This window comes from Gavia stellata, unplaced genomic scaffold (genome assembly GCF_030936135.1).
Source record: "Gavia stellata isolate bGavSte3 unplaced genomic scaffold, bGavSte3.hap2 HAP2_SCAFFOLD_311, whole genome shotgun sequence".
NCBI classification, from domain to species: domain Eukaryota; kingdom Metazoa; phylum Chordata; class Aves; order Gaviiformes; family Gaviidae; genus Gavia; species Gavia stellata.
This window is the reverse complement of record NW_026776560.1, coordinates 55,244-82,042: the sequence shown is the minus strand read 5'-3', so window position 1 is coordinate 82,042 and position 26,799 is coordinate 55,244. Positions and strand designations below refer to the sequence as shown.

General features: G+C 72.5%; 1 protein-coding gene across 1 annotated transcript; it reads right to left on the bottom strand.

Annotated features, from left to right (window-relative positions):
• Positions 1-530: 530 nt before the first annotated feature.
• MEGF8 (multiple EGF like domains 8) lies at positions 531-25,743 on the bottom strand (the record flags this gene model as incomplete). Its single annotated transcript, XM_059834687.1, is given in 47 exon segments — positions 531-995; positions 997-1,517; positions 2,911-3,043; positions 3,130-3,260; positions 3,517-3,687; positions 3,845-4,037; positions 4,379-4,515; positions 4,833-5,057; positions 5,728-5,942; positions 6,420-6,631; positions 6,718-6,831; positions 7,295-7,482; positions 7,484-7,501; positions 7,503-7,531; positions 7,767-7,911; positions 8,232-8,403; positions 8,901-9,088; positions 9,180-9,384; positions 9,470-9,588; positions 10,326-10,436; positions 11,277-11,329; positions 11,564-11,672; positions 11,674-11,697; positions 12,095-12,326; positions 12,615-12,825; positions 12,909-13,153; positions 13,338-13,586; positions 13,744-13,851; positions 14,653-14,699; positions 14,701-14,785; positions 14,856-14,974; positions 15,747-15,986; positions 17,107-17,307; positions 17,937-18,131; positions 18,205-18,368; positions 18,468-18,615; positions 19,211-19,330; positions 19,906-20,069; positions 20,425-20,544; positions 20,736-20,881; positions 21,164-21,344; positions 21,972-22,185; positions 22,272-22,360; positions 23,200-23,380; positions 23,734-23,943; positions 24,789-24,952; positions 25,572-25,743. Coding segments are annotated over 47 exon segments (7,883 nt in total), but the record flags the coding sequence as incomplete, so codon positions are not given.
• Positions 25,744-26,799: the final 1,056 nt, after the last annotated feature.

The following is a 26,799-nucleotide window of genomic DNA, read 5'->3' as shown; positions in this document are numbered from 1 at the left end:
AAAGGGGGGGAAGTAGCACCCTGAACCCCCCCTCCCCCCAAAAATAGGGGGCAACACACTGCCCCCCCAATAAATACTGGAGTGTTTTGTGTTGTGGACGGGGGCGGGGGGGGCAGCCCCTGCCCCCCAAGCAGGGGGGATGCGCTGCCCACCCCCCACGTAGGGGTGCTGTGCAGGGCAACAGCGGGGGCAGCCTCTGCCCCCCCAAATGTTGGGGTAACACATCGCGCTCACCCCCAACATGGGGGGGGCAGTGCTCCGTGTTTCCCTGTGAACACGGGGGTGCTGCACCCCCAACACGCGAGCGCCATGCACTGACGGGAGGTGCAGGCCCCCCGTTCCCCCCCCCCAAATACTGGGGTGCCACACACAGCAGTGGGGTGCCACATCCCCCCCCATAAATCGGGGGGTGCCCCACAGCAGACGTGGGGAGCAGCACCCACCCTCCCCTTCCAAGTCCGGGCTGCCCAAAGCGGGGTCCCCCCCTCAGAGCGCCATGGAGGTGAGCTCGTGGGCCAGCCCCCCCTTGCGCGCCGGGGGGGCCCCCCCCGTACTCCTGCAGCCCCTGCCGCAGCGTCACCAGGGCGGAGGCCAGGGCGGCGCGGTGGGGGCCCCGCGGCCCCCCCGGCAGCTGCAGCAGGAGCGTGGCCACCGCCGCCACCCCGTCCTCGGTGGGCTCCAGCGTCACCGGCCCGGCGCCGGGCTGCGGGGGGGCCGGGGTGCCGGCGGGGCGGCGGCGGGGGGGCCCGGGGGGGGCCCCCCGCTCGAAGCAGACGGTGACCTTGGCGAAGGGGCGGCTGGCCATCTTGCTCATCTCCTGGAGGTGCCGGCGCTGCTCGTGGCGGGCGTCCAGCCCCTGCTTGGCCTTCCAGAGCAGGACGCAGAGGGCGAGGAAGAGGAAGAAGCAGGAGAAGAAGACGGAGAAGAAGACGAAGAGGTCGATGTGGGCCTGGTCCTGGCGGAAGAAGAGCAGCCCCTGCGAGGGGGCCGCCCCGCGGGCCCCCCACCCCCAGCAGCAGCAGGTAGAAGCGGCTGGACTTGAGGGGGTGCAGGGCGTGGGGGTAGGTCAGCACCAGCCGGTCCCGCACCCCTCGCACCACCAGCGCCGCCGCCACCTCCCGCACCGTCAGGTAGGTCACCAGCCCGCCGGCGCGCTCCTCCCGCAGCCGCGTGGCGTTGGCGGCGCCGGCGGCGGGGTGGGGGGTCTGGAGGCGGACGACGTGGCGGCCGGTGGCGGGGTCGACGTCGACGGCGAAGGTGTCGTAGGCGGTGGAGACGAAGAGGTCGACGCCGCCGAAGGTGACGTCCAGCGTGATGCGGATGTCCACGTTGGTGAACTTGGGCTGGACGCCGAAGAGGACGGTGCGGCCGGGCAGCAGGTGCTGGAGCTGCGGCTGGTGGAAGCAGTTGCTCTGCGAGGTGGGGTCCAGGCAGTACTCCTGCTCCACCGCCATCAGCCGGTAGCACTGCTGTCCCCCCACCGGGTGCCCGTGGAAGGAGTCGCGGCACTTGGCGCACTGAGGGGGGACACGGGGCATCCGTCGGCGCCGGGGCGGCACCCTGGGTGCGGGGACAGGAGCGGGGGGCCAGCGCCGGGGCAGTCGTGGGGACGTGGGGTGCAGAGACGGGGGTGAGCGCAGGGGTGCAGGGACAGCGGGGACCAGGGCGCAAGGACGTGGGTGTGGGGACGACAGGGACGTGGGTGCGAGGACAGGGGTGTGGGGACAACGGGGACATGGGGACAACGGGGACATGGGCGTGAGCACAGGGGTGTGGGGACAACGGGGACGTGGGGACAACGGGGACATGGGCGTGAGCACAGGGGTATGGGGACAACGGGGACGTGGGCGTGAGGACAGGGGTGTGGGGACACGGGTGTGAGGACGGGTGTGGGGACACGGGTGTGAGGACGACATGGAGACGCGGGTGCGGGGACAACAGGGACATGGGCATGAGGATGGGTGTGGGGACAATGGGGATGTGGGTGCGAGCACAGGGGTGTGGGGACAACACGTGTGGGGACAATGGGGACATGGGGACAACGGGGGTGTGGGTGCGAGCACAGGGGTGTGGGGACAACGTGGGCGTGAGGACAGGGGTATGGGGACATGGGTGTGAGGACGGGTGTGGGGATGACATGGAGACACGGGTGCGGGGACAACAGGGACATTGGGCGCGAGGACAGGGGTGTGGGGACAACACGTGTGGGGACAACGGGGACATGGGGACAACGGGGGTGTGGGTGCGAGCACGGGTGTGGGGACAACGGGGACGTGGGCGTGAGGACAGGGGTGTGGGGACACAGGTGTGAGGACGGGTGTGGGGATGACATGGAGACACGGGTGCGGGGACAGCAGGGACATGGGCATGAGGATGGGTGTGGGGACAACGGGGACGTAGGCGTGAGGACAGGGGTGTGGGGACAACACGTGTGGGGACATGGGGACAACGGGGACGTGGGTGTGAGCACAGGGGTGTGGGGACAACGGGGACGTGGGGACAACGGGGACATGGGCGTGAGCACAGGGGTATGGGGACAACGGGGACGTGGGCGTGAGGACAGGGGTGTGGGGACACGGGTGTGAGGACGGGTGTGGGGATGACATGGAGACGCGGGTGCGGGGACAGCAGGGACATGGGCATGAGGATGGGTGTGGGGACAACGGGGACGTGGGTGCGAGCACAGGGGTGTGGGGACAACACGTGTGGGAACAACGGGGACATGGGGACAACGGGGGTGTGGGTGCGAGCACAGGGGTGTGGGGACAACGGGGACGTGGGCGCGAGCACAGGGTGCGGGGACACCTCGGGACGCGGGTGCGGGGACAGTGTTGGGACGTGGGAGTGGGGACACGGGGCGGGGGGTCCCGCAGGGAGGCGGGGAGGGGGTGACGGTGCCGCAGCCCTGACCTGCTGCTTGTAGCAGTCCTTCTTGTCGGCGGGGCTGCCGCCCTGGCAGCTGCCCGTCTCGGTGTTGTTCTGGCAGGGACACCCCGTCCCGTCCAGCTCGTTGCACGTGTCCGCGTGCCCGTTGCACTGGCACCTGGGGGGAGGGGGCCGTCGCAGGAGGCTGGCACGGGGGTTCCCCCCGCACGAGGGTTGCCCCCCGCCTCGCACGAGGGCCCGTACTTGGTGCAGGCGCCGTCCAGCAGGAAGAAGCCGGGCCGGCAGCCGTCGCAGCGCTCGCCCACGCTGTTGTTCTGGCAGTTGACGCAGACGGCCGCCTCCTCGCTCGGCCCCTCCGACACCCACGTGGGGATCTGGGGGGCAGTGGGGTGGGCAGGGGCACGGCTGCCCCACGGGAGGAAGGGCGGGACCCCAGCAGGGGAGGGGGGGCAGCGGGGGGGGCAGGGGGGAAGCGGGGAGCCCCAGGCCCCCCAGGACGTGGGGCAAGGTGAGACGGGACCCCCAGGACGTGGGACCGGTGAGTGGAACCCCTCAACCCCATTGCCATGGGGCAGTCCCGGGGGGACCCCTCCCAACCCCCCCCCCCGCGCCGTGGGGCGCCCCACTGACCATGGCAGGCTCGAGAGGGAAGCGGGCAGGGTCGCGGCGGGCGCGTTCGTACTCCTCCCGCGAGATGCAGACGGCAGCGTTGTGGCGGCAGAAGCTGCGGCAGGGCCGGCACGAGCCCCCCGCCCGCGCCGAGCCCACGAAGAGGGGCCGGCACCGCTCACACTGGGGGCCCTGCCGTGGGGCAGGCTCAGCTCGCCCCACGGCCTGCCCCACACCCTCCGCGCGTGCCCCATAGCCCTCCTGCAGCCCGCCCTGCATCCCTCCCGCCTCCCTGCCCCACACACCCTCCCGCCCGCCCCGCCCCACACCCTGCCCCACAGCCACCCACCTTGGTGTTGTTGAAGCACTGGAGGCACTGGTCGCGGGCGGTGGGGCCGCGGCACTGGCTGTGCCCGTTGCACTGGCACTGCACCGAGCAGTTGTGCCCCACGTAGCCGAAGTGGCAGCGGCAGCGGTTGGGCTCCACGCACGTCCCGTTGACGCAGCCCTGCTCGCACACCGGCCGGCACAGCCCCGTGGCGCTGCGGGGAGGGCTGGCACGGGGCACGGGGTGGGGGGGGCACGAGGGGGTGCCCCTCGCACTCCCGGGGGTGTGGGGGGCCCTCCCTGCGCGCGCAAACCCGCTCCCCGCACGCTCACGGGGCTCGCTTGCACGGGGGGGGTGGGCACGGCGGTAGCGCAAACGCCGCACACGTGCCACCGCGGCAGCTCGGGCGCGTGGCTCAGCGCGACGCCCGCATGCGAGCTCGCCCGCGCACGCCAGCACGGGCCCCGTGCGCACGCCAGAGCCGGCGCAAACCCCCCGTGGGCGCACACTTTGGGGGGGGATTCGCAGCGTCCCACCCCGCGCACGCCCGCTCACTTGTCCAGCGTGTAGCCGCTCTTGCACGCGCAGCGGTAGCCGTGCGGGAGGTCGCGGCAGTCCTGGGTCTCGTTGCAGTCGTGGTGCCCGTTGAGGCACTCGTTCTCGGGGGGGCAGCCCAGGAAAGCCCACTCCGCCTCCGCCCCACACGCCTGTGCCAGCCCTGGGGTGGCGGGGAAGGGGCTGGTGGGGGGAGCAGCTTCCCCCGCCCCACGGGCCCCCCACGGCCACCCCAGGCACCCCATACCCCCCCCAAGCACCCTACACCAAAGACACCCCATTTCCCCACCCCAGGCACCCCACAGCCCCCCCCCCCAGCACCCCATAACCCCCTCCACGTCCTTTGCCTCCGCCCCAAGCACCCCACAGCCCACCCCACGGACCCCACCCCTGCCCAGGCACACCGCAGCCCACCACCAGGCTCCCCACAGCCCCCCCCCCCCAAGCCCCCCACCCCGCCCCATGGCGTACCGTGGCGGGGGCCGTGGAGGCCGCCCTCCAGGCAGCGGCCGCTGCCGTTGTGCCCGCGGCGGGCGCACCAGCCGCAGCGGGGCTGGCGGAGGCAGCGGGAGCACTGGGGGGCCCCCGCGCACCCCGGGGTGCAGCTCTCGGCCCCCCGCAGCAGCCGCCCGCACGCCCCGGCCGCGCACCGCAGGGGGACGTAGCTGGGGCTCATGCACTGCGGGGGGGAGGAAGGGGGTCGGGGGCAGCCCCACAGCCCCCCCCCACAGCCTGCCCCCAGCCCCCCCAGCCGTCCCCTGTGCCCCACAGCCCCCCCCCACAGCCTGCCCCCAGCCCCCCCAGCCGTCCCCTGTGCCCCACAGCCCACCCCAAGCACCCCACGCCTGTACGCCCAGTCACCCCCCGATGCCGTGGCAGCCCCAACTCCCCACGTGCCCCCATACACCCCACAACCAGACCCCCAAGACCCTGTACTCCATTCCCCCCGCCTCCCCAGCCCTCCAGTGCCCCCAAACACCCCACAACCGGACCCCCAAGCTCCTGTACTCAGTTCCCCCTGCCTCCCCGCCCCCCAAGTGCCCCCCCACACCCCACAACTGGACCCCCCAAGACCCCGTATTGGGTTCCCCCTGCCTCCCCGCCCCCCAAGTGCCCCCCCACACCCCACAACTGGACCCCCCAAGACCCTGTATTGGGTTCCCCCCGCCTCCCCACCCCCCAAGTGCCCCCACACACCCCACAACCGGACCCCCCAAGACCCCGTATTGGGTTCCCCCCGCCTCCCCACCCTCCAAGTGCCCCCACACACCCCACAACCGGACCCCCCAAGACCCTGTATTGGGTTCCCCCTGCCTCCCCGCCCCCCAAGTGCCCCCCGAGCCCCCCACCTGCTGCAGGCTGACGCTCCAGACGCAGTGCTGCCAGCCCCCGTCTGCCCCCTTGGAGGCCAGGCAGAGCGGGCAGGAGCTGTGGTTGTGGCAGGGTGTGGGGCAGGGCAGGGGGGGCGAGGACTCCACGGGCATGGGGGAGACGTTGAGCAGCGAGTGGCTGAAGCAGGTCCAGTCGTAGGTGGGCTGCACGCTCAGGATGCGGCGGGTCTCGCCTGGGGGGCGCGGGGGGCTGGTGGGGCGCCCCACGCTGTGCCCCCCAACCCGGGGGGAGGTCTCAGTGCAGCCCCCCCGGCTCAGCTCCGCTGCACCCCGCTCTCAGCCCCACTGCACCCTCAGTCTCAGCCCCACTGCACCCCGCTCCCAGCCCCACTGCACCTCCTGATCTCAGGCCCACTGCACCCTCAGTCTCACCCCACTGCACCCTCAGTCTCAGCCCCACTGCACCCTCAGTCTCAGCCCCACTGCACCCTCAGTCTCAGCCCCACTGCACCCTCAGTCTCAGCCCCACTGCACCTCCTGATCTCAGCCCCACTGCACCCTCAGTCTCAGCCCCACTGCACCCTCAGTCTCAGCCCCACTGCACCCCACTCCCAGCCCCACTGCACCCTCTGTCTCAGCCCTATTGCACCCCCCAGTTCTCAGCCCCACTGACCCCCACTCCCGCCGCCCCCCACCCCCTGGCCCCGTACCGGTGCGCTTGAACTGCCGCGTCCACATGCACTTGCCGGAGGCGGTGCACTTGGGGCAGTCGGAGGCCTCGCAGGACACCTCGGAGCAGTTGGCGGCGGCGAAGATCTCCCGCTGGTTGATGCGGCAGTCGTTCTCCGAGGTGCAGCTGCCGCCGCTGCCGATGCAGGCGCCTTCGGGACAGTTGGTGCACCACTTGCACTGCGGGGGGGGCCTGGGGGGCGTGGGTGCAGGGTGAGGGGGGTCCCGGGGTGTCCCGGCCCCATTCCCGGGGTGCCCCCACTCACCGGGGCGCCCTGCCGCAGGGCGCGGGGGTGCTGGGCCAGGCACTCGCTGCAGGTCCGCAGGCGCCGGCAGTCCTCGGGGGAGCGAGGCGTCGGGGAGCAGGCGGCCGGGCCCGGGGCGCAGCCCAGCCTGGCAGCATTTGCATCTCATTTGCATGCCCCGCCCACTCGCCCCACACTGTCCCCCTCCAACCCTCGTTCATACTCCCACCCCACAGCTGCCCCCCAGACCCCCCACCCCATAGCACCCTGTACACCCCCATACCCCCTCCCACCCACAGCTTCCCCCCCTAGACCCCCCCACCCCATAGCACCCTGTAATCCCCCCCGTACCCCCTCCCACCCCACAGCTGCCCCCCATACCCCATAGCACCCTGTAATCCCCCCCGTACCCCCTCCCACCCCACAGCTGCCCCCCATACCCCACAGCACCCTGTAATCCCCCCCGTACCCCCTCCCACCCCACAGCTGCCCCCCATACCCCACAGCACCCTGTAATCCCCCCCGTACCCCCTCCCACCCCACAGCTGCCCCCCAAACCCCACCCCACCCCTCGCCCTCCAAACCCCGCCGCCCCCCGAGCCCCCCCTCACCGCTGGGCAGTGTCGGCGGACAGGCAGCCGCCCTGGCACCAGGCGCAGGCAGCGCCCGAGCGGTTGCAGGCCTCGGGGCCGGGCAGCGACAGGCAGGGGTCCGCGGGCAGCCGCAGGGCCGACAGCCGCCCCAGGGCCACCCCGTTGAAGCCCCCCGAGACGTAGACCCGGCCCCCCGCCACCGCCACCCGCGTGGGCCACCGACCGGTTTCATGGGCTCGCCCACCACCGCCGGCTCTGGGGACGGACAGACAGCGTCAGTCCTGGCCCCCCCAGCCCCTCTGGGGCCCCCCCATCCCGGGCTGCAGCCCCTTCCCTGCGGAGCACCCGCTCCCTGAGCGTTCCAGGGTCTCCAATCCCCTTGCGGGGTCCCCAGCCCCATTCCCCCCATTACTGGGGGCGCAGTCCCACCCCCCCAGTTTCGGGGTCCCCTCCCCATCTTGGGGTGCCCAGCACCACCCCGGCCTCTCACCGGTGTGGGGGGGCAGCACCCAGGCGTTGCAGCGCAGCTGGTAGAGCAGCAGGTGGTTGCTGAAGTCGTGGGTCTCCGTCCGGCCCCCCAGGACCACCATCACGTCCCCCACCACCGCCGCCGCGTGGAAGAAGTGGGGCAGGGGCTGTGGGGGGGGGGACACGGGGGTCACAGAGGGGCCCCACACGTCCCCTGAAAGCCCCGCGGGCCCTATTGCCAAAGAGAGGCCCCTTGTGTGCCCCCCCACCAGGGGCCCCCAAATGCTCTGTGGACACCCCATAGATCCCCTCCAGTGCCCCACGGATGCCCCCAAGGTGGTCCCCATTCCCTAATGCCCCTCGGATGCCCCTAACACCCCCCCGGACACCCCTGAAGGCCCCCCAGGTGCCCCTCAAGGATCCCCAGACACCCCCCCAACGCCCCCAGAGACCCCCCAACGCCCCCAGAGACCCCCCGGCCCCCCACCTTGTGGCCCTGGGAGGGGGCGAGGAGGCTCCAGGTGAGGTTGGGGCAGTAGAGGCTGTAGAGCTCCGGAGAGGCCGAGACGGTCTCCACGTGGAAGCGGTGGCCCCCAAACACGTAGACGGCATCCGTGTCCTCGTGGTAGACGGCCGAGTGGCCGTAGTGCATCCGTGTCCTCGTGGTAGACGGCCGAGTGGCCGTAGAGGCCTGGGGAGGGGGCAGTGTGGGGCTGGGCCCAGCGCGGGGGGGGCCGGGTGGCACCAGGGTGGCCCAGCCCCATTACCTGGGGGTCCCGGCTTGGCACCCCTCCCTGTAAGGACCCGGGGGTCCCAGCCCCATTACCTGGGGGTCCCGGCTTGGCACCCCTCGCCGTAAACACCCGGGGGTCCCAGCCCCATTACCTGGGGGTCCCGGCTTGGCACCCCTCGCCGTAAGGACCTGGGGTCCCAGCCCCATTACCTGGGGGTCCCGGCTTGGCACCCCTCGCCGTAAGGACCTGGGGGTCCCAGTCCCATTACCTGGGGGTCCCAGCTTGGCACCCCTCCCTGTAAGGACCCGGGGGTCCCAGCCCCATTACCTGGGGGTCCCGGCTTGGCACCCCTCGCCGTAAACACCCGGGGGTCCCAGCCCCATTACCTGGGGGTCCCGGCTTGTTCCCCCCACCGTCTAGACCCAGGGTCCCCGGTACCTGTGGGGGGGGTCCCGGCCTGCTGCCCCACGGCCCAGCTCTCCGTCTCCACCCGGTACTCCAGCAGCTTCTTGTTGAAGCCGTTTTCGGGCGAGTACCCCCCGATGAGCAGCAGCGAGGTCCCGCGCCGGGGGGTCAGCGTGTGCCCCGCCACCGCCGGCAGCAGCGGGTCCTGGTGGGGACGGGGTTGTGGGGGGGCGCAGGTGACACCGAGCCCCCTCCCGGCACCGACACGGGGCCGAGGGGGTGTCCGGGGTCCCTACCTGCTGCTGCCGCCACTGCAGCGTGGTGAGGTTGAGCACCCAGGCGTCGCTGGCCACGCCCGCCGCCGTCAGCCCCCCCAGCACCAGCATGGCGCGGCGGGTGGGCAGGGGGGCGGCCGCGTGGAAGTAGCGGGGCGAGGGGCCGGGACCCCCGTCCTCCGCCCCCGCCAGCATCTGGGTCCAGCGGCGCTCCGGGATGGAATACCTGCAGGGGCAGAGTAAAGGGGATCCGTGGGGTGGGGCCGCGGGGCGGGGCCGTGGGGCGGGGCCGCGGGGCGGGGCCTGCTAACCTGTAGACATTTCCCAGCAGCCCCTGGGGCAGCGAGAGCCCTCCGAACATCCAGAGCGTCGCCTCCGGACCCTCCACCAGGCTGTGGCCCAGGCGGTGCAGGAAGCGGCTGGCCGTGTCCTGGGGGGCACGGGGACAGCGGGGTCAGCCCCGGGGAGGGCTGGGGGGGGCCGTGGGGGGCGACGGAAGCGGTCCTGGGGGGCGTCAGGGGTCTGAGGGGCACTGGGGACAGTCGGGGGGGGGGTATCGGGGGGCTTATGGGGCACTGGGAGCAGTCCTGGGGGGTGTCAGGGGTCTGAGGGGCACTGGGGACAGTCGGGGGGGGGGTATCGGGGGGCTTATGGGGCACTGGGGCAGTCCTGGGGGGTGTCAGGGGTCTGAGGGGCACTGGGGACAGTCGGGGGGGGGGTATCGGGGGCTTATGGGGCACTGGGGGCAGTCCTGGGGGTGTCAGGGGTCTGAGGGGCACTGGGGACAGTCTGGGGGGGGGGGCGGTATCGGGGGTCTATGGGGCACTGGGGACAGTCTGGGGGGTATCAGGGTCTGTAGGGCACTGGGGGGCAATGGCAGCAGTGATGGAGGGGGTATCAGGGCTGGTACCAGTGTCTATGGGGCACTTGGGGGCAATGGTGGCAGTGCTGGGGGGTATCGGGGGTCTATGGGGCACTGGGGGGCGATGGGGGCAGTCCTGGGGGGGGCACTGGGGGCTATGGGGCACTGGGGAAGAAGACAAGGGTCCCCCCAGACCTGTGGGGCAGGATCTGTGGCGGGGGTTTGGGGGGTTCTGGCCCCCGAGGGCATCCCCGGCATGGGGGCAGTGCCCAGCCCCCCAAGTGTGGGGCGTGGGGGTCACTCACAGCCGCCAGCTGCCCGTCGACGAGGGTCTCCCAGACGATGCTCCCCGGTCCCAGCAGCTCCGAGCAGTCGGGGCCGGCGAAGCCCTCGCGGCAGACACAGAGCCCCAGGCTCTGGGGGCGGGGGTGAGGGGGGCTGCCGGCTTCCCCCCACGCCCCCAAACCCCCTGCCTGTCCCCAGCACCCCCCTGCAACCCCCCTGCACCCCCAAACCCCTGCGTCCCCCCCACACCCCCAAACCCCCTGCCTGTCCCCAGCACCCCCCTGCAACCCCCCTGCACCCCCAAACCCCTGCGTCCCCCCCACACCCCCAAACCCCCTGCCTGTCCCCAGCACCCCCTGCACCCCCAAACCCCTGCGTCCCCCCCACCCCCAAACCCCCTGCCTGTCCCCAGCACCCCCCTGCACCCCAAACCCTGCGTCCCCCCACACCCCCAAACCCCCTGCCTGTCCCAGCACCCCCCTGCACCCCAAACCCCTGCGTCCCCCCCACACCCCCAAACCCCCTGCCTGTCCCCAGCACCCCCCTGCACCCCCAAACCCCTGCGTCCCCCCCACCCCCAAACCCCCTGCCTGTCCCCAGCACCCCCCTGCACCCCCAAACCCCTGCGTCCCCCCACACCCCCAAACCCCCTGCCTGTCCCCAGCACCCCCTGCACCCCCAAACCCCTGCGTCCCCCCCACACCCCCAAACCCCCTGCCTGTCCCCAGCACCCCCCTGCACCCCCAAACCCCTGCGTCCCCCCACCCCCAAACCCCCTGCCTGTCCCCAGCACCCCCCTGCAGCCCCTGCACCCCCAAACCCCTGCGTCCCCCCCACACCCCCAAACCCCTGCCTGTCCCCAGCACCCCCCTGCAACCCCCCTGCACCCCCCTGCATCCCCCACACCTCCCCTGCCCCCGCAAACCTCCTGCGCCCCCCTTGCCCCCCCCGCCCCCCATCCCGCCCCTCACCGCGTTGCAGGCGCCGTGCCGGCGTGGGCGCCGCAGTCCCCGGGGCAGAGGCGCTGGCGGCAGCCAGGCCCCCGTGCCCCGCCCGGCACGCGCAGCGGCCCCCCCGGCACTCCTGCCCCCCAGGACAGGGGGGGCGGCAGCTCTGGACCCCCGCGCTGGCGTTGAACCCCGTCGGCTCGCTGCCGTTCGCCTCGTAGTAAAGCACCAGCACCCCTGGGGGAGCACGGTGGCTTGGGGGGGTCCCAGGGTGCTGGGCCCCCCCCCAAATCCCCACCACCCTCCCCTACCTGAGTGGGCCTCCAGGGTGAGGGGCTCGGGGCGGCCGTGCCCGCAGAAGGCCCCCAGCAGCGTGGGGTCCCCCTGCAGCACCCCGCTGTCCAGGAAGGACGGCACCCCCGTCGAAGGCGTAGGCGTAGCTCGTCTGGGGGGGACACGGGGGTCTGGGGGGGGCACGGCACCGGCAGCACCCCCCCGTGCCCCTATCTCCCCGTGCGTTCCCAAGTCCCCCCATGCACCCCCCCCATCTCCCCAGCACCCCCGTATGCCCCTCCGTGCCCCCAGCACCCCCCCGTGTACCCCCCCGTCCCCAGCACCCCCATGCACCCCCCCATCTCCCCAGCACCCCCATATGCCCCTCCGTGCCCCAGGACCCCCCCGGCCCCCCCCCGGCCCAGCACCCCCCATGCACCCCCCCATCTCCCCAGCACCCCCATATGCCCCTCCGTGCCCCAGCACCCCCCACGCACCCCCCCATCCCCAGCACCCCCCATCTCCCCAGCACCCCCAGCACCCCCCCGCCCCCCCCGAGCCCCCCTCACCATGCACGGCGTGTGCAGGTCGGGCTTCAGCGTCAGGCTGATGGTGGGGCAGGGCTCCCCGGGGGGGCACGGCTCCGGGCCCCCCGTGGCCGACAGCACCCAAACGCAGTAGGAGAGGCCCCCCCCGGCTGCCGGGGCCCCCCCGGCCAGCCGGGACCCCAGGGCCACGGGCGAGGAGAGGTTGGCCAGCAGCGAGCGGCCCCCGCACTCCCGGTAGCACGTGCCCCCATCCCTGGGGGGGCGACAGGGGAGTTGGGGGGGGCTGAGCAGGGTTCGGGGCGTGCATGAGGGTCGGGGGGCTGCAGGGGGGGTCGGGGGCCAGTGCGGGGGGGTCAGGGGCTGGTGCACAGCGGTCTGCTGAATTGGGGCTGGGGGCTGGTACGGGGGGCTGGTACGGGGAGGGGGGGGGCTGGTGCCCATCCGGGGGGGTCAGGGGGTCGCACATGGGCTGGGGGGTCGCACTGGGGCTCCGCTGGGGGGTGCGCACAAGGGGGGTGCTTTGCCCCCTCCCCGTCCTCACCTGGGGTCCCCGAAGTAGCCGGGGGCGCAGCGCTCGCAGTGGGGCCCCTCGGTGGGGGGGGCGCAGAAGCAGGCGCCGGTGGCCCCGTGGCAGTGTCCCCGCTCGGGTCGGCCGTGGCCGTGGCACCGGCACTGCTGGCAGCCCCCCGGCCCCGTGGCGTCCCCGAAGCTGCCGGGGCGGCAGAGCTGGCAGCGCTCCCCGTGGGTCCAGTCTGCGGGGACAGGGGACGGCTGGGGACAGGGGGAACACGCCACCGCGAGGCGGGGGGACGCTGCGGTCCCGCCGGGGACTCACTCTGGCAGCGGTCGCAGACGCCGGGGCCGGCCGCCTCGCAGCTGCTGTGGAAGTGGCAGCCGCAGTCCACGGAGCAGAGGGCGGCGGTGTCCCCCGCAGTGTCCCCCGCGGTGTCCCCAACGGCGTCCCCAGCGGCGTCCCCGCGGCCGGTGGCGTTGGCGGGCGGCGAGGTCCAGCCCAGGTGGCAGACGCAGGTGTAGTTGGGGGCCCCGCTGCAGTAGCCGTGGCCGCAGTCCTCGTAGCACCTGGGGGGGACAAGCAGGGTGGGGCGGGGGGACCCCCAAATCCCCACACGTCTGTGTCCCCCCCAGCAGCGGGATGGCCGTGCGCGGTGCCCGTGTCCCCACCCCGTGGGATGGCCGTGCGCGGTGCCCGTGCACCCCGAACGCCCCGATCCCCCGGGCCGGCCCCCCCAGACGCCTGCCTCACGTGCGGTTGCAGTGGGTGGTCCCGTCCCCGGCGTAGCCGCGCCGGCAGCGGCACTCGAAGGCCTGGGGGGTGTTGTGGCACGCGGCGAAGGGGTGGCAGGCGGCCATGCCCAGGCGGCACTCGTCCACGTCGGGGCACTGCCCGTAGGACCAGGCGGCCCCCCGCCCGGGGGGCAGCCCCCCCGGCTCCCCCAGCGCCACCGAGCAGTTGGGGTACCCCCGCAGCCCCGAGAAGTCGCCCTCCAGGCACCTGTGGGCACGGGCGGGGGGCTCAGCCGCCGCGCCCCAGGGCTCGGGGGGTGTCCCCAGGGCTCGGGGGGTGTCCCCGGGGCTCAGGGGGTGTCCCCGGGGCTCAGGGGGTGCCCTCGCCCCCCCCCCCCCCCCCCCCCGCCGTGGTCCCACCGAGCCGGCGGGGGTTGTCGGCGTCGCCGCACCAGCCGCACTCGAGGTTCTGCAGGCACTCGCGGCACGTGTTGAAGCGGGAGCAGTCCAGACACTGCGGTGCCGAGTGGACGCTGCCGGGACGCCCGGCGTCACCCACCTGGCCGTGGGACCCCCAGGACGTCCCCCCGGACCCCCAGGACGTCCCCCTTCTCCTCGGGACCCCCAGGATGTCCCTGCGCTCCTCAGGACCCCCAGGACGTCCCCCAGACCCCCCCAGGACTGTCTGGGACACCCTCTGTGCCCCCCAGGACCCTCAAGGACATGCCCATGACACCGGGACGTCCCCTGTGTCCCCAGGGACCCTCTAGGACGTGCCGGGACCTCCAGGACGCCCCTGTGCCCCCCCCCCAGGACTCTCCAGGACACCCCTATGCCCCCTAAGATGCCTCTGTGCCCCCTGGACCCCCCCCCAGGATGCCCCTGTGCCCCCCAGGGACATTCCTCTATCGCCCAGGACCCTCCAGGACGTACCCAGGACCCTCCAAGGACGCCCCTGGGCCCCCCAGGACCCTCCAGGATGTACCCAGGACCCTCGAGGACACCCCTGTGTGCCCCAGGACCCTCCGGGACGTACCCAGGACCCTCCAGGACACCCCTGTGCGCCCCAGGACCCTCCAGGATGTACCCAGGACCCTCCGGGACGCCCCTGTGCCCCCCAGGACCCTCCAGGACGTACCCAGGACCCTCCAGGACACCCCTGTGCCCCCCAGGACCCTACAGGATGTACCCAGGACCCTCCAGGACACCCCTGTGCCCCCCAGGACCCTCCAGGACATATCCAGGACGCCCCTGTGCGCCCCAGGACCCTCCAGCACGCACCCAGGACCCTCCAGGACGCCCCTGCGCCCCCCCGGGCCCCCCCCCGGGCTCACCTGTCGTACCAGCCCCGGCAGTCCCCGTAGGGGTACTTGGCCAAGTAGGGCGGCGAAGAAGAAGCAGCTGCGGGTGGACTGGCACCAGGCGCACTGGCTGGAGTTGGAGAGGCACTCGGAGCAGGAGCGGCGCCTGCGGGGGGGCACCGTCAGACCCCCGCCCGCCAGAGACCCCCGCCCGGACCCCCGTCGCCGGCACTCACTGGCTGCAGAGGCTGGGGCAGTGCTGGGGGGCGCGGACGGCCCCCGCCTGCCGTCCCCGGCGGCTGCAGACGAAGTCGCCCTTCTTGCTGCTGTGCACCTGCCACTCGCAGAAGGGGTCCTGGGGGGGGTCAGCCCCCGTGCAGCCCCCAACCCTCCCCAAAACCCTCGGCAGCCCCCAAACCCCCTCCCCAAAACCCTCGGCAGCCCCCAAACCCCCTCCCCAAAACCCTCGGCAGCCCCCAAACCCCCTCCCCAAAACCCTCGGCAGCCCCCAAACCCCCTCCCCAGACACTCCACATCCCCCAAAACCCTTCTCAGCCCCTCTGCAGACCCCAAACCCCTCCACATCCCCCAAACCCCCTCCCCAGACCCTCCGCATCCCCCAAACCCCCTCCCCAGACCCCAAACCCCCTCCCCAGACCCTCTGCAGACCCTGAACCCCTCCACATCCCCCAAACCCCCTCCCCAGACCCCAAACCCCTCCGCAGACCCTCCGCATCCCCCAAACCCCTCTGCAGACCCCAAACCCCCTCCCCAGACCCTCCGCATCCCCCAAACCCCTCTGCAGACCCCAGACCCCCTCCCCAGACCCTCTGCATCCCCCAAACCCCTCTGCAGACCCACTCCCCAGACCCTCTGCAGACCCCAAACCCCCTCCCCAGACCCTCCACATCCCCCAAACCCCCTCCCCAGACCCCAAACCCCCTCCCCAGCCCCTCCCCAGCCCCCCAAACCCTCTCCCCAGCCCCCAAACCCCCTCCCCAGCCCCCAAACTCCTCCCCAGCCCCCAAACCCCCTCCCCAGACCCCAAACCCTCTCCCCAGACCCTCCGCATCCCCCAAATCCCCTCCCCAGCCCCTCCCCAGCCCCCCTAACCCCCCGGCTCTCACCGCGGCACAGGCGTGGCAGTCGCGGTAGTCCTCGCAGAGGACGCAGTTGGCGGGGGCCAGGACGAGGCGGGGGCCCCCCCCTCCGCAGAGCCCCCCCGGGGGGTGCAGGCGGCCGTGGCAGGAGGCGCTGGGGGGGCACCAGCCGCAGCCCTGGTCGGCCAGGCAGGCCAGGCAGGAGGGGTAGGAGGGGCAGTGCCCGGGGGGGGAGCGGAAGGGCTCCAGGAAGAAGAAGGAGATCTCCTGGGGGGCGCGGGGAGGGGGCGTCGGGGTGGGGGCGCCCCCGGAGCCGCACCCGCACCCCCAGACCCACCGCCCCCGAGAGCGGCCGCCGGCCGGAGAGAGCACCCCGAAGGGAGCCCCCGCCACAGCCCCCACTCCCGTACGGACCCCTCCGCGCCCCTCAGGGACCCCCACCCCAACCTGCGCCCCACAGGGACCCCCACCCCAACCTGCGCCCCTCAGGGACCCCCACCCCAATCTGTACCCCCACAGGGACCCCCACCCCAACCTGCGCCCCACAGGGACCCCCACCCCAATCTGCACCCCCACAGGGACCCCCACCCCAATCTGCACCCCCACAGGGACCCCCACCCCAACCTGCGCCCCACAGGGACCCCCACCCCAATCTGCACCCCCACAGGGACCCCCACCCCAATCTGCACCCCACAGGGACCCCCACCCAACCTGCGCCCCACTGGGACCCCCCACCCCAATCTGCACCCCACTGGGACCCCCCACCCCAACCTCTGCCCCACAAGGAATCCCCCACCTTAATCTCCTTCCCCACGGGATTCCCTTACACTGAGTCGGGACCCCACAGGGACCCCCAACCCCGACCTGCACCCCATAGGGACCCCCAACCTGCACCCCCACAGGGACCCCCAACCCGAACGTCTGCCCCACAAGGAACCCCCCACCTTAATCTCCTTCCCCACGGGATTCCCTTACACCAAGTCGGGACCCCACAGGGACCCCCAACCCCGACCTGCGCCCCACAGGGACCCCCAACCCCGACCTGCACCCCCACAGGGACCCCCAACCCCGACCTGCACCCCCACAGGGACCCCCAATCCCAACCTGTGCCCCCATAGGGACCCCCCACCTTAATCTCCTTCCTCACAGTATTCCCTTACACCAAGTCGGGACCCCACGGGGACCCCCTATGCCAACCTGCACCCCATAGAGACCCCCAACCTGTGCCCCCACAAGGACCCCCACCCCAACCTGTACCCCACAAGGAACCCCTTACCTTAATCCCGCCCCCCGCGGGAGCCCCTCACACCAATTCTCCGCCCCATGGAGACCCCCCACCCCAACCCGCAGCCCCATACAGACCCCCCCAGGGGCCCCCCGCACTCACGCTGCCCCCCGGGACGCCGGTGCGGTCCCAGACGAGGGTGAGCTCGCTGCTCTGCCCGCTGCCCGAGCTGTTGAAGTGCCCCTCCACCTGCACCGCGTACTTGTTGCCCCGCTCGGGCGCCCCGAAAAGCCGCTCGGGGCGCGGGCGCTGCAGGGGACGCGTCTCCCGCTCCTGCTGCACCGACCAGCGCCCCACCTCCTCCTGCAAGGGGAACCCCAAAACCCGGGGGGGACCCTGAGCCCCGCCAGGACCCCCGGCACGGGCCTGTGCCCCACCTCCTCCTGCAAAGGGGGACAAGGGAGACCCCAAACCCATGGGGAGCACCCCAAACTCCCCCAAACCCCATTATCCTACCTCCTCCTGCAAGGGGGGACCCCAACCCCCCCCAGGACCCTCCCTGCACCCCAACACCCCTCTCCTCCTGCAAGGGGGGACCCCAACCCCCCCCGGGACCCTCCCTGCACCCCAACACCCCTCTCCTCCTGCAAGGGGGGACCCCAACCCCCCCCGGGACCCTCCCTGCACCCCAACACCCCTCTCCTCCTGCAAGGGGGGACCCCAACCCCCCCCGGGACCCTCCCTGCACCCCAACACCCCTCTCCTCCTGCAAGGGGGGACCCCAACCCCCCCCGGGACCCTCCCTGCACCCCAACACCCCTCTCCTCCTGCAAGGGGGGACCCCAACCCCCCCCGGGACCCTCCCTGCACCCCAACACCCCTCTCCTCCTGCAAGGGGGGACCCCAACCCCCCCCAGGACCCTCCCTGCACCCCAACACCCCTCTCCTCCCACAACGGGGACCCCCCTGCGACCCCCCCAGCGCCCCATTACCAGCTCAGGAGAGTTGGGGTGCCGTCCGAGGCGGGCAACGACGTAGAGGCGCTGGATGCGGGCCCAGACGCTGGGGCCGGGGCCGGGGGCCGGGGGGGGTCCCAGCAGCGGGTAGATGAAGCCGCGGTAGACGAGGGAGACGTCGGTGTCGCCGCTGGGGCTGAGCGTGATGGTGGTGCTGCGGACGATGGAGACCTGGGGGGGGGGCGGCTGCCGCCGGGACCCCCGCCTGGATCCGGGGACCCCCGGGGGGGCTCGGGGCACCCACCTTGTCGGGCTGGGAGTCGTTACGCGGCTGCTGGTAGGTGACGAGGTGGAGGCCGGGGAGGAAATTGGCGGTGCGGCAGTGCTGCAGCGCCGTGACGAAGACGGGGCGCGGGCCCCACCAGCCGTAGGTCCCCGAGATCTGCCCCACGCGGCAGCGGCTCTGCTCTGGGGGGGGACACACACACCGCAGCGGGGGGCTGCGGCCCCTCTGCAGCCCCCCCGGCCCCTCCGCTGACCCCGGCCCCGGCACGGACCCCCACTCACCCACCACGGGCATGCAGGTGTCGTTCTGCACGCACCAGCCGAAGGGGCCGGGGGCGCGGGGGGGGCCCGGCCCGGCCCCCCCAAAAGCCAGGCAGGACTCGCAGTCCACCAGCAGACGGGCCAGGCCCAGGCAGCCGGTGCTGGGGCACTGCCGGGGGGGACGGAGACGTCTCAGCGGGACCCCCGCACCCCACACGGGGCTCTGCGGGGTGCCCAGCCCTCCCGGGGACCCAGGCGTCTGCGCTGCGGTCCTGCCCCCCCCAACGGAGCCAGGGGTCCCGGCCCCCCAGCCGCCCCCACCCACAGCGGGACCCCAACACCCTGACCCCCAGCGCTGCTCCCTCCCAGGGCCCCCGGCGTCCGCAGCCCCCCCGTTTCCCCAGGGGACCCCAGCATCCGCAGCCCCCCCGTTTCCCCAGGGGACCCCGGTGTCCACACCCCCCCCCGTTTCCCCAGGGGACCCCAGCGTCCATGACACCCCCCCCCCGTTTCCCCAGGGGACCCCGGTGTCCACAGCCCCCCCGTTTCCCCAGGGGACCCCAGTGTCCATGACACACCCCCCTGTTTCCCCAGGGGACCCCGGTGTCCATGACACACCCCCCCGTTTCCCCAAGGGACCCCGGTGTCCACAGCCCCCCCGCTTCCCCAGGGGACCCCGGTGTCCATGACACACCCCCCCGTTTCCCCAGGGGACCCCGGTGTCCACAGCCCCCCCATTTCCCCAGGGGACCCCGGTGCCGGGCCCCCCCACTCACGTTGCTGTGGGGCGCGGGGCTCTGGCACCCCCCGAGGCACCAGGCGCACTGGGGGTCCTTGGTGCAGGTGCCCCTCTCGGCGTAGAGCGAGCAGTAGTCCAGGTGGTACTGGGGGGAGAGCGGGACGGAGACCCCCGGCACGGGGTGGGGGGGCCGGGGACCCCACCGCAAGAGCATGGAGGGGCCTGGGGACCCCCCTGGACTGGAGCTGGGGCCACATAGATGGACTGGGGGACCTGGGGACGCCCCCGACTGGAGCAGAGACCCCCGGGGTGGGCTGGGGGCTCCGGGGACGCCCCGGATGGGAGCAGGGACCCCGGGGGTGGGCTGGGGGCTCCGGGGACGCCCCGGATGGGAGCAGGGACCCCTGGGGTGGGCTGGGGGCTCCGGGGACGCCCCGGATGGGAGCAGGGACCCCGGGGGTGGGCTGGGGGCTCCGGGGACGCCCCGGATGGGAGCAGGGACCCCGGGGGTGGGCTGGGGGCTCCGGGGACGCCCCGGATGGGAGCAGGGACCCCGGGGGTGGGCTGGGGGCTCCGGGGACGCCCCGGATGGGAGCAGGGACCCCGGGGGTGGGCTGGGGGCTCCGGGGACGCCCCGGATGGGAGCAGGGACCCCGGGGGTGGGCTGGGGGCTCCGGGGACGCCCTGGATGGGAGCAGGGACCCCGGGGGGGGCACTCACGTTCTGGGCTGGCACCTGGAAGACGAAGGCCGGCACCTTGTAGGCCAGGAGATCGCCCCGGGGGGCCCCGCTGAAGCCCCCCGCCACCAGCAGCACGCTGCCCCGCAGCACCCCGGCCACGTGGGCGTAGCGGCCCTGTCCCGGGGACCCCCGGGACCCCTGGTCTGGGGGCAGACGTCAGCATCGAGGGACCCCCAAATCCCTCGGGGATCCCCAGAGCCCCCAGTCTGGGGGCACATCAGCATCGTGGGACCCACAGATCCCCCACACCCTGGTGTCCCTGTACCCCACATCAGACCTGTCCCCGTCTCCCCATCCACCCCTCGCCGTGGGGCAGCCCCACATCCCGTTCCGCCCCGCCATGGGGCAGCCCTGTGCGTCCCCCCGCTGTTGTAGGGCAGCCCCATGCCCCATCCCTCCCCCTGCCGTGGGGCAGCCCCATGTTCTCCCGCTGCTGTGGGGCAGCCCCCTGTCCCGTCCCACACCTGCCGCCATGGGGCAGCCCCCTGTCCCCCTCACCGTGGGGCAGCCCGTGGGCCAGCTCGGCGCTGGGGACCCACTGGTGGCAGCCGAGGTGGTAGAAGAAGATCTCGTCCTCGTAGCACTTCTCCTCGTGGTAGTGGATGTGGACGTTCCCCCCTGCAGGGACGGCGCAGGGCTCAGCGCCTGGGGGGCCGGACCCCCACCCGGGGGGCAGCGGGGACTCGGGGATCCCGTTCGCCGTGTGCCACCACCGCCCCAGCGACGGCGGCAGGTCCCTGGGGGTCTCGGGGCTCGCCCTGGAGGGCCCCGCCTCCCCCGGAGGGGGGTCCCCGGGGGTCCCCGCTCACCGTAGACCACCATGTAGTCGCCGACGACGGTGGCGGTGTGGAAGGCGCGCTCGCGGGGGCCGTGGGCGCCGTCCCGAGCCCGCAGCGTGGTCCAGTGCCGCAGGTCGACGTGGAAGAGGTCGGTGGTGTTCACCCGCATGCTGAACCTGGGGGGGCGCGGCCGTGGGGCGCGGGGGGCAGCACGGACACGGGGATGGTGCCGTGGGTCGCAGGGACAGGATGGGATGTGGGGACGGGGACGTGGGGCTGGACAGGATGCGGGGCAGGGATGTCCCTGGGACCCCCCCGGGGTCCCCCCGTGGGCACGGACACCCCAGAGCCCCCCGGCCTGGCCCAGGACCCCCCAGGTCCCCCCATGGCCCCCCAGGTCCCCCAGGTCCCCCCATGGCCCCCCAGGATGCCACCCCCAGCCCCCCGTCCCCCCCTACCGCGCGGTGGAGGGCCGGTGCCCCCCGTAGACGAGGAGGGTGCGGGAGGGGGGGTGGAAGACCATGGAGTGGCCGGCGGCGGCGGGGGGCTTCCCGCCCCACGGGACCACCTGCTCCCAGCCCCACGTCTCCAGGTGGAAGCGGAAGAGCTGGGAAGAGAAAACGTCCTCGGCCGTGCGGCCTGGGGGGGGACGGACCCCACTCAGAGGGGGACCCCGGCCTCCGGGACCCCCACCGTGGGGTGCCCGGCCCCTCTGCCCCCCACGGGCCGACCCACAGACCCCCGAACCTGAGGGATGGTCTGGCCCCATCACCCTCCCCAGACCCCGCAGTCATAGGAGACCCCAGCCCCACAGATCCCCACAGTCATAGGAGACCCCAGCCCCACAGCTCCCCGCAGTCATAGGAGACCCCAGCCCCACAGCTCCCCGCAGTCATAGGAGACCCCAGCCCCACAGCTCCCGCACAGCCATAGGAGACCCCAGCCCCACAGATTCCCACAGTCATAGGAGACCCCAGCCCCACAGCTCCCGCACAGCCATAGGGGACCCCAGCCCCACAGCTCCCGCACAGCCATAGGGGACCCCAGCCCCACAGCCCCCCAGCCCCCCCAGCCCCAGGGAACCCAGCCCCCCCAGCCCCAGGAGACCCCAGCCCCCCCAGCCCCAGGAGACCCCAGCCCCCCCAGCCCCCCCAGCCCCAAGGAACCCAGCCCCACAGCCACAGGAGACCCCAGCCCCACAGCCACAGGAGGCCCCAGCCCCACAGCCACAGGAGGCCCCAGCCCCGCAGACCCGCTGCCCCCCACCTCCGAAGACGTAGAGCCAGTCGTCGACGAGGGCGGCGGCGTGGCCGGCCAGCCCGGGGGGCCGGGTGCCGTTTTGGGGCTGCAGCTCCCGCCAGCCCCCCCCGAGGGGGTCGAAGACCCAGACGTCGCGGGCCAGCGCCCCCCCCGCCAGCTCGCCCCCGCTCAGCACCAGGGTGTCGCGCCAGCACGCCGCCACGTGCGAGTGCCGGGGGGCCTGCGGGGAGGCGTCAGCGGGGGGGGACGGGGACCCCCAGCTTTGGGGGCGCCGGGGGGACGCGCTGGGGCCGGGGGGGCACGCACCGGGGCGGGGGTCAGCTCCAGCCGCGACCAGCGGTTGGTGGTGAAGTTGTACACCACGAGGTCGCCCAGCGCCGCGTTGAGGTCCAGACCTGGGGGGGGACACGGGGGGGGACCCCCGCATCAGGGCCCGACCCCTTCCCCTGCAGCCCCCCGAGCGCCCCATAACACCCCCCTACACCCGCGTCTCTGCGACGGCCCCCCAAAGCCCTCCAGCGGCAGCCCCCAGCCCCCCAAATCCCACCTCCCCACACAAACCTCCGCAGTCCCCTATACCCCTCCACAGCCCCACATCGCTTCTCCCATACTCCTCTATAGATCCCCCATGGTCCAGTATCTCTCCCCATAACCCCCACAGCCGCAGAGCCCCCGCACTGCTCTCTAGAGCCCCCCATCGTCTATATCCCCCCCACACCCCTGTATAACCCCTCTACGGCCCCATATCCCACCCCACAGCCTTCTAAGAGTCCCCCAGGATCCCATACCCCACCCCATAGCACCCTGTACCCCCCCCACATCACATATCCCACCCTATAACTCTCTATAGCTCTCCAAAATCCGATATCCCACCCCGTAGCCCCCCAAGATCCCATATCCCACCCCATGGCCCTCTGTAGCCCCCTAAAATCCCATATCCCACCCCATAGCACCCTGTACCCCCCAAGATCACATATCCCACCCCATAACTCTCTATAGCTCTCCAAAATCCGATATCCCACCCCGTAGCCCCCCAAGATCCCATATCCCACCCCATGTCCCTCTATAGCCCCCCACAATCCCATATCCCACCCCATAGCCCTCTATAGCCCTCCAGGATCCCATACCCCACCCCATAGCCCCCTGTAGCCCCCCAGGATCCCATACCCCACCCCATAGCCCTCTACAGCCCCCCTCCCCAAGCCCCCAGCTGTCCCCCGGCCCCCCCACTCACCCCCGAAGACGTAGAGGGCCCCGGCGCGGGGCAGGACGGCGCCGGCGGCGGCGGTGCGGGGAGGGAAGTCGGGGTCCCCCTCGCTGACGTTGTACCAGCGGCCGCCCCCCCGGTTCTCCCCCAGCGCCAGGTCGCACGCCCGCCCCACGAAGCCCGGCTGGCACTCGCAGCGCCCCGTGGCCTGCGGGCAATGGGGGGGTGTGGGGGGACATGGCTCCCCCCGTGTGACCCCAAACTGGGGGACACGGAGGCCCTGGTCCCAGCAGGCTCTGGCCTTGGGGGTCCCACGGTCCCAAACTGGGGGGTTTGGGGGGGGCCCAGCAGGTTTGGGGGTCCTCTCGCTCCACCTCCACCACATCTGGGGGTCTCCCAGTGGGTTTGGGGGTCCTGCACCCCGTCCCTGGGGGTCTGGGGGTCTCCCATCCCCAGCCCTGGAAGTCTGGGGGCCCATAACCCCGTCCCTGGGGATACGGGGGTCCCCCATCCCCACAGATTCGGGGATTCCCCCATCCCCACGGCTTCGGGGGCCCCCACCTGGTTGCAGGTGCCGCCGTGGGCCTGGCAGTAGGTCGCGCAGTGGGGCTGGGCACAGTCGGGGCCCCCCCAGCCGGGCTGGCACTGGCAGTGGCCCTGGGGGTCGCAGGCCCCCCGCCCCGAGCAGCCCCGGGGGCAGAGCGAGACGCTGTAGGTCGCGTTGAAGCCCAACAGGTTATAGTTGGCGTCGCTGAAGAGGTGCAGCAGCATCTGGGGGGCAGAGAGGGGTCAGGGTGCCCCACGGCCGCCCCACGACCACCCCATGGCCTTCCCACACCTCCCCACAGCCACCTCGCAGCCTCCCCGTGACCCACAACCACCCCATGGCCTCCCCACAGCCACCTCGCAGCCTCCCCGTGACCCACAACCACCCCATGGCCTCCCCACAGCCACCTCGCAGCCTCCCTGTGACCCACAACCACCCCATGGCCTCCCCACAGCCACCTCGCAGCCTCCCCGTGACCCACAACCACCCCATGGCCTCCCCACAGCCACCTCGCAGCCTCCCCGTGACCCACAACCACCCCATGGCCTCCCCACAGCCACCTTGCAGCCTCCCCGTGACCCACAACCACCCCATGGCCTCCCCACAGCCACCTCGCAGCCTCCCCGTGACCCACAACCACCCCATGGCCTTCCCACAGCCACCTCGCAGCCTCCCCGTGACCCACAACCACCCCATGGCCTCCCCACAGCCACCTCGCAGCCTCCCCGTGACCCACAACCACCCCATGGCCTCCCCACAGCCACCTCGCAGCCTCCCCGTGACCCACAACCACCCCATGGCCTCCCCACAGCCACCTCGCAGCCTCCCCGTGACCCACAACCACCCCATGGCCTCCCCACAGCCACCTCGCAGCCTCCCTGTGACCCACAACCACCCCATGGCCTCCCCACACCCACACTTCCCCACAGCCACCTCGCAGCTGCCCCCGCACCCCAAAATCTCCTCGTGCACCCCACGACCACCCTACAGCCTCTTCCTGTGCCCCACAGCCGCCCCACGGCCTCCCTCCGCACCCCTCAGAGCCACCCCACCCCACCCGGGGGGGCACCTTGCCCGAGGTGGCCTCGAGGGGGGCGGGCAGGGTGCTGCCGCTGAGGCTGGCGAGGAGGGGGCTGCGGGGGGAGTCCCCGTCGTAGACGAAGAGGTAGTCGTAGGTGCACTCCGTGTCCATGAAGGTGAAGGTCAGCAGCACCCGGTGCCGCGGGCTGGGGGCTGGGGGGGCACGGGGCGTCGGGGGAGGCCCTGAACCCCAGGGACGGGGGGGCAGCATGGCCTTGGGGCACCCCAAGGGGGTCTGGGGCATCTCTGGGGCCCTATGGGGATATTGGGGGGGCTCGTGATACCCCAAGAGGGTCTGGGGTGCTTCTGGGGCCCTATGGAGATACTGGGGGGACTTGTGATACCCCAAAAAGAGGATCTGGGGTGCTTCTGGGGTGCTATGGGGATGCTGGGGGGGGTTGTGATACCCCAAAAGAGGATCTGGGGTGCTTCTGGGGTGCTATGGGGATGCTGGGGGGGGTTGTGATTCCCCAAGAGGGTCTGGGGTGTCTGGGAAAGAGCGATAGGAATATTTAGGGGGAACTTGGGGTGCCCCGGGGATCTGGGGTGCCTCAGGAGGGACTACAGAGATACAGGGGGGGTCTTTGGGGGGCTCCAGGTGTTTTGGGGTGTCTGGGAGGGGCTTTAGGGACGCCCCAGGGAGGTCTGGGGTGCCTCAGGGGGAGCCTTAGGGGTGCTGGGGGGGTCTTTGGGGTGCCCCCGGGGTTACAGCAGCACTGGGGGGACGCAGAGGGACGCCGAGGGGTCCCTGGGGGTCCCGTCCCCGCCTCACCTTCCACCAGCCACTCGCAGTTGCCGTTGACGGAGTAGTTGCCGGGGCCGTCGGTGACGAAGCCGGAGGGACCCCGCAGCACCCGCCGCTGCCCCTTGCAGTCGCCGGCGCCGGCCCCGCGCACCCCGCTCAGCGCCAGGGCCAGCGCCAGCAGCGCCGGGGGGGCCGCCATGGCGGGGCGCGGGCCTCAGCGCCGGGGCAGCCCCATGCCGCCTGCGGCGGGGAGCGGGGTGAGCCCGGGGGGTCTGGCCGGGGTGACCCGTCCCACGGGGGGGCCCTGGCCCCTGAGGGCACCCTGGACCCACAGGCACCCCGCGGGGAGACCCTGGCCCCATAGGGACCCCATGGGGAGCCCTGGAACCGGAGGGACCCCATGGGGAGCCCCTGTCCCACAGAGACCCTGCAAGAACTCCCTGCCCCATAGGAACCCCCCAACCCCACAGAAACCCCATGAGAACCCCCTCCCCCACAGGAACCCCCCAACCCCACAGAGACCCCACGAGAACCCCCTTCTCCATAGGAACCCCCCAAACCCACAGAGACCCCACGAGAACCCCCTTCTCCATAGGAACCCCCCAACCCCACAGAAACCCCATGAGAAACCCCTGCCCCATAGGAACCCCCCAAACCCACACAGACCCCACGAGAACCCCCTGCCCCATAGGAACCCCCCAACCCCCCAGAAACGCCATGAGAATACCCTGCCTTATAGGAGACCCCACAAGAACCCCCTGCCCCACAGGGACCCCCCAACCCCACAGAGACCCCATGAGAACCCCCTACCCCATAGGAATCCCTCAACCCCACAGAAACCATATGAGAACTCCTTTCCCCATAGGAACCCCCCAAACCCACAGACACCCCATGAGAATCCCTTGCCCCATAGGAACCTCCCGCCCCATAGGAACCCCCCAACCCCACAGAAACGCCACGAGAATGCCCTGCCTTATAGGAGATCCCATAAGAACCCCCTGCCCCACAGGAACCCCGCAGAGACCCCACAAGAACCCCCTGCCCCACAGCGACCCCCCAACCCCACAGAGACCCCACAAGAACCCCCTGCCCCACAGGGGACCCCACAGAGTCCCCACAGGAACCCCCTGCCCCACAGCGACCCCCCAAACCCACAGCGACCCCACGAGAACCCCCTTCTCCATAGGAACCCCCCAAACCCACAGAGACCCCACGAGAACCCCCTTCTCCATAGGAACCCCCCAACCCCACAGCG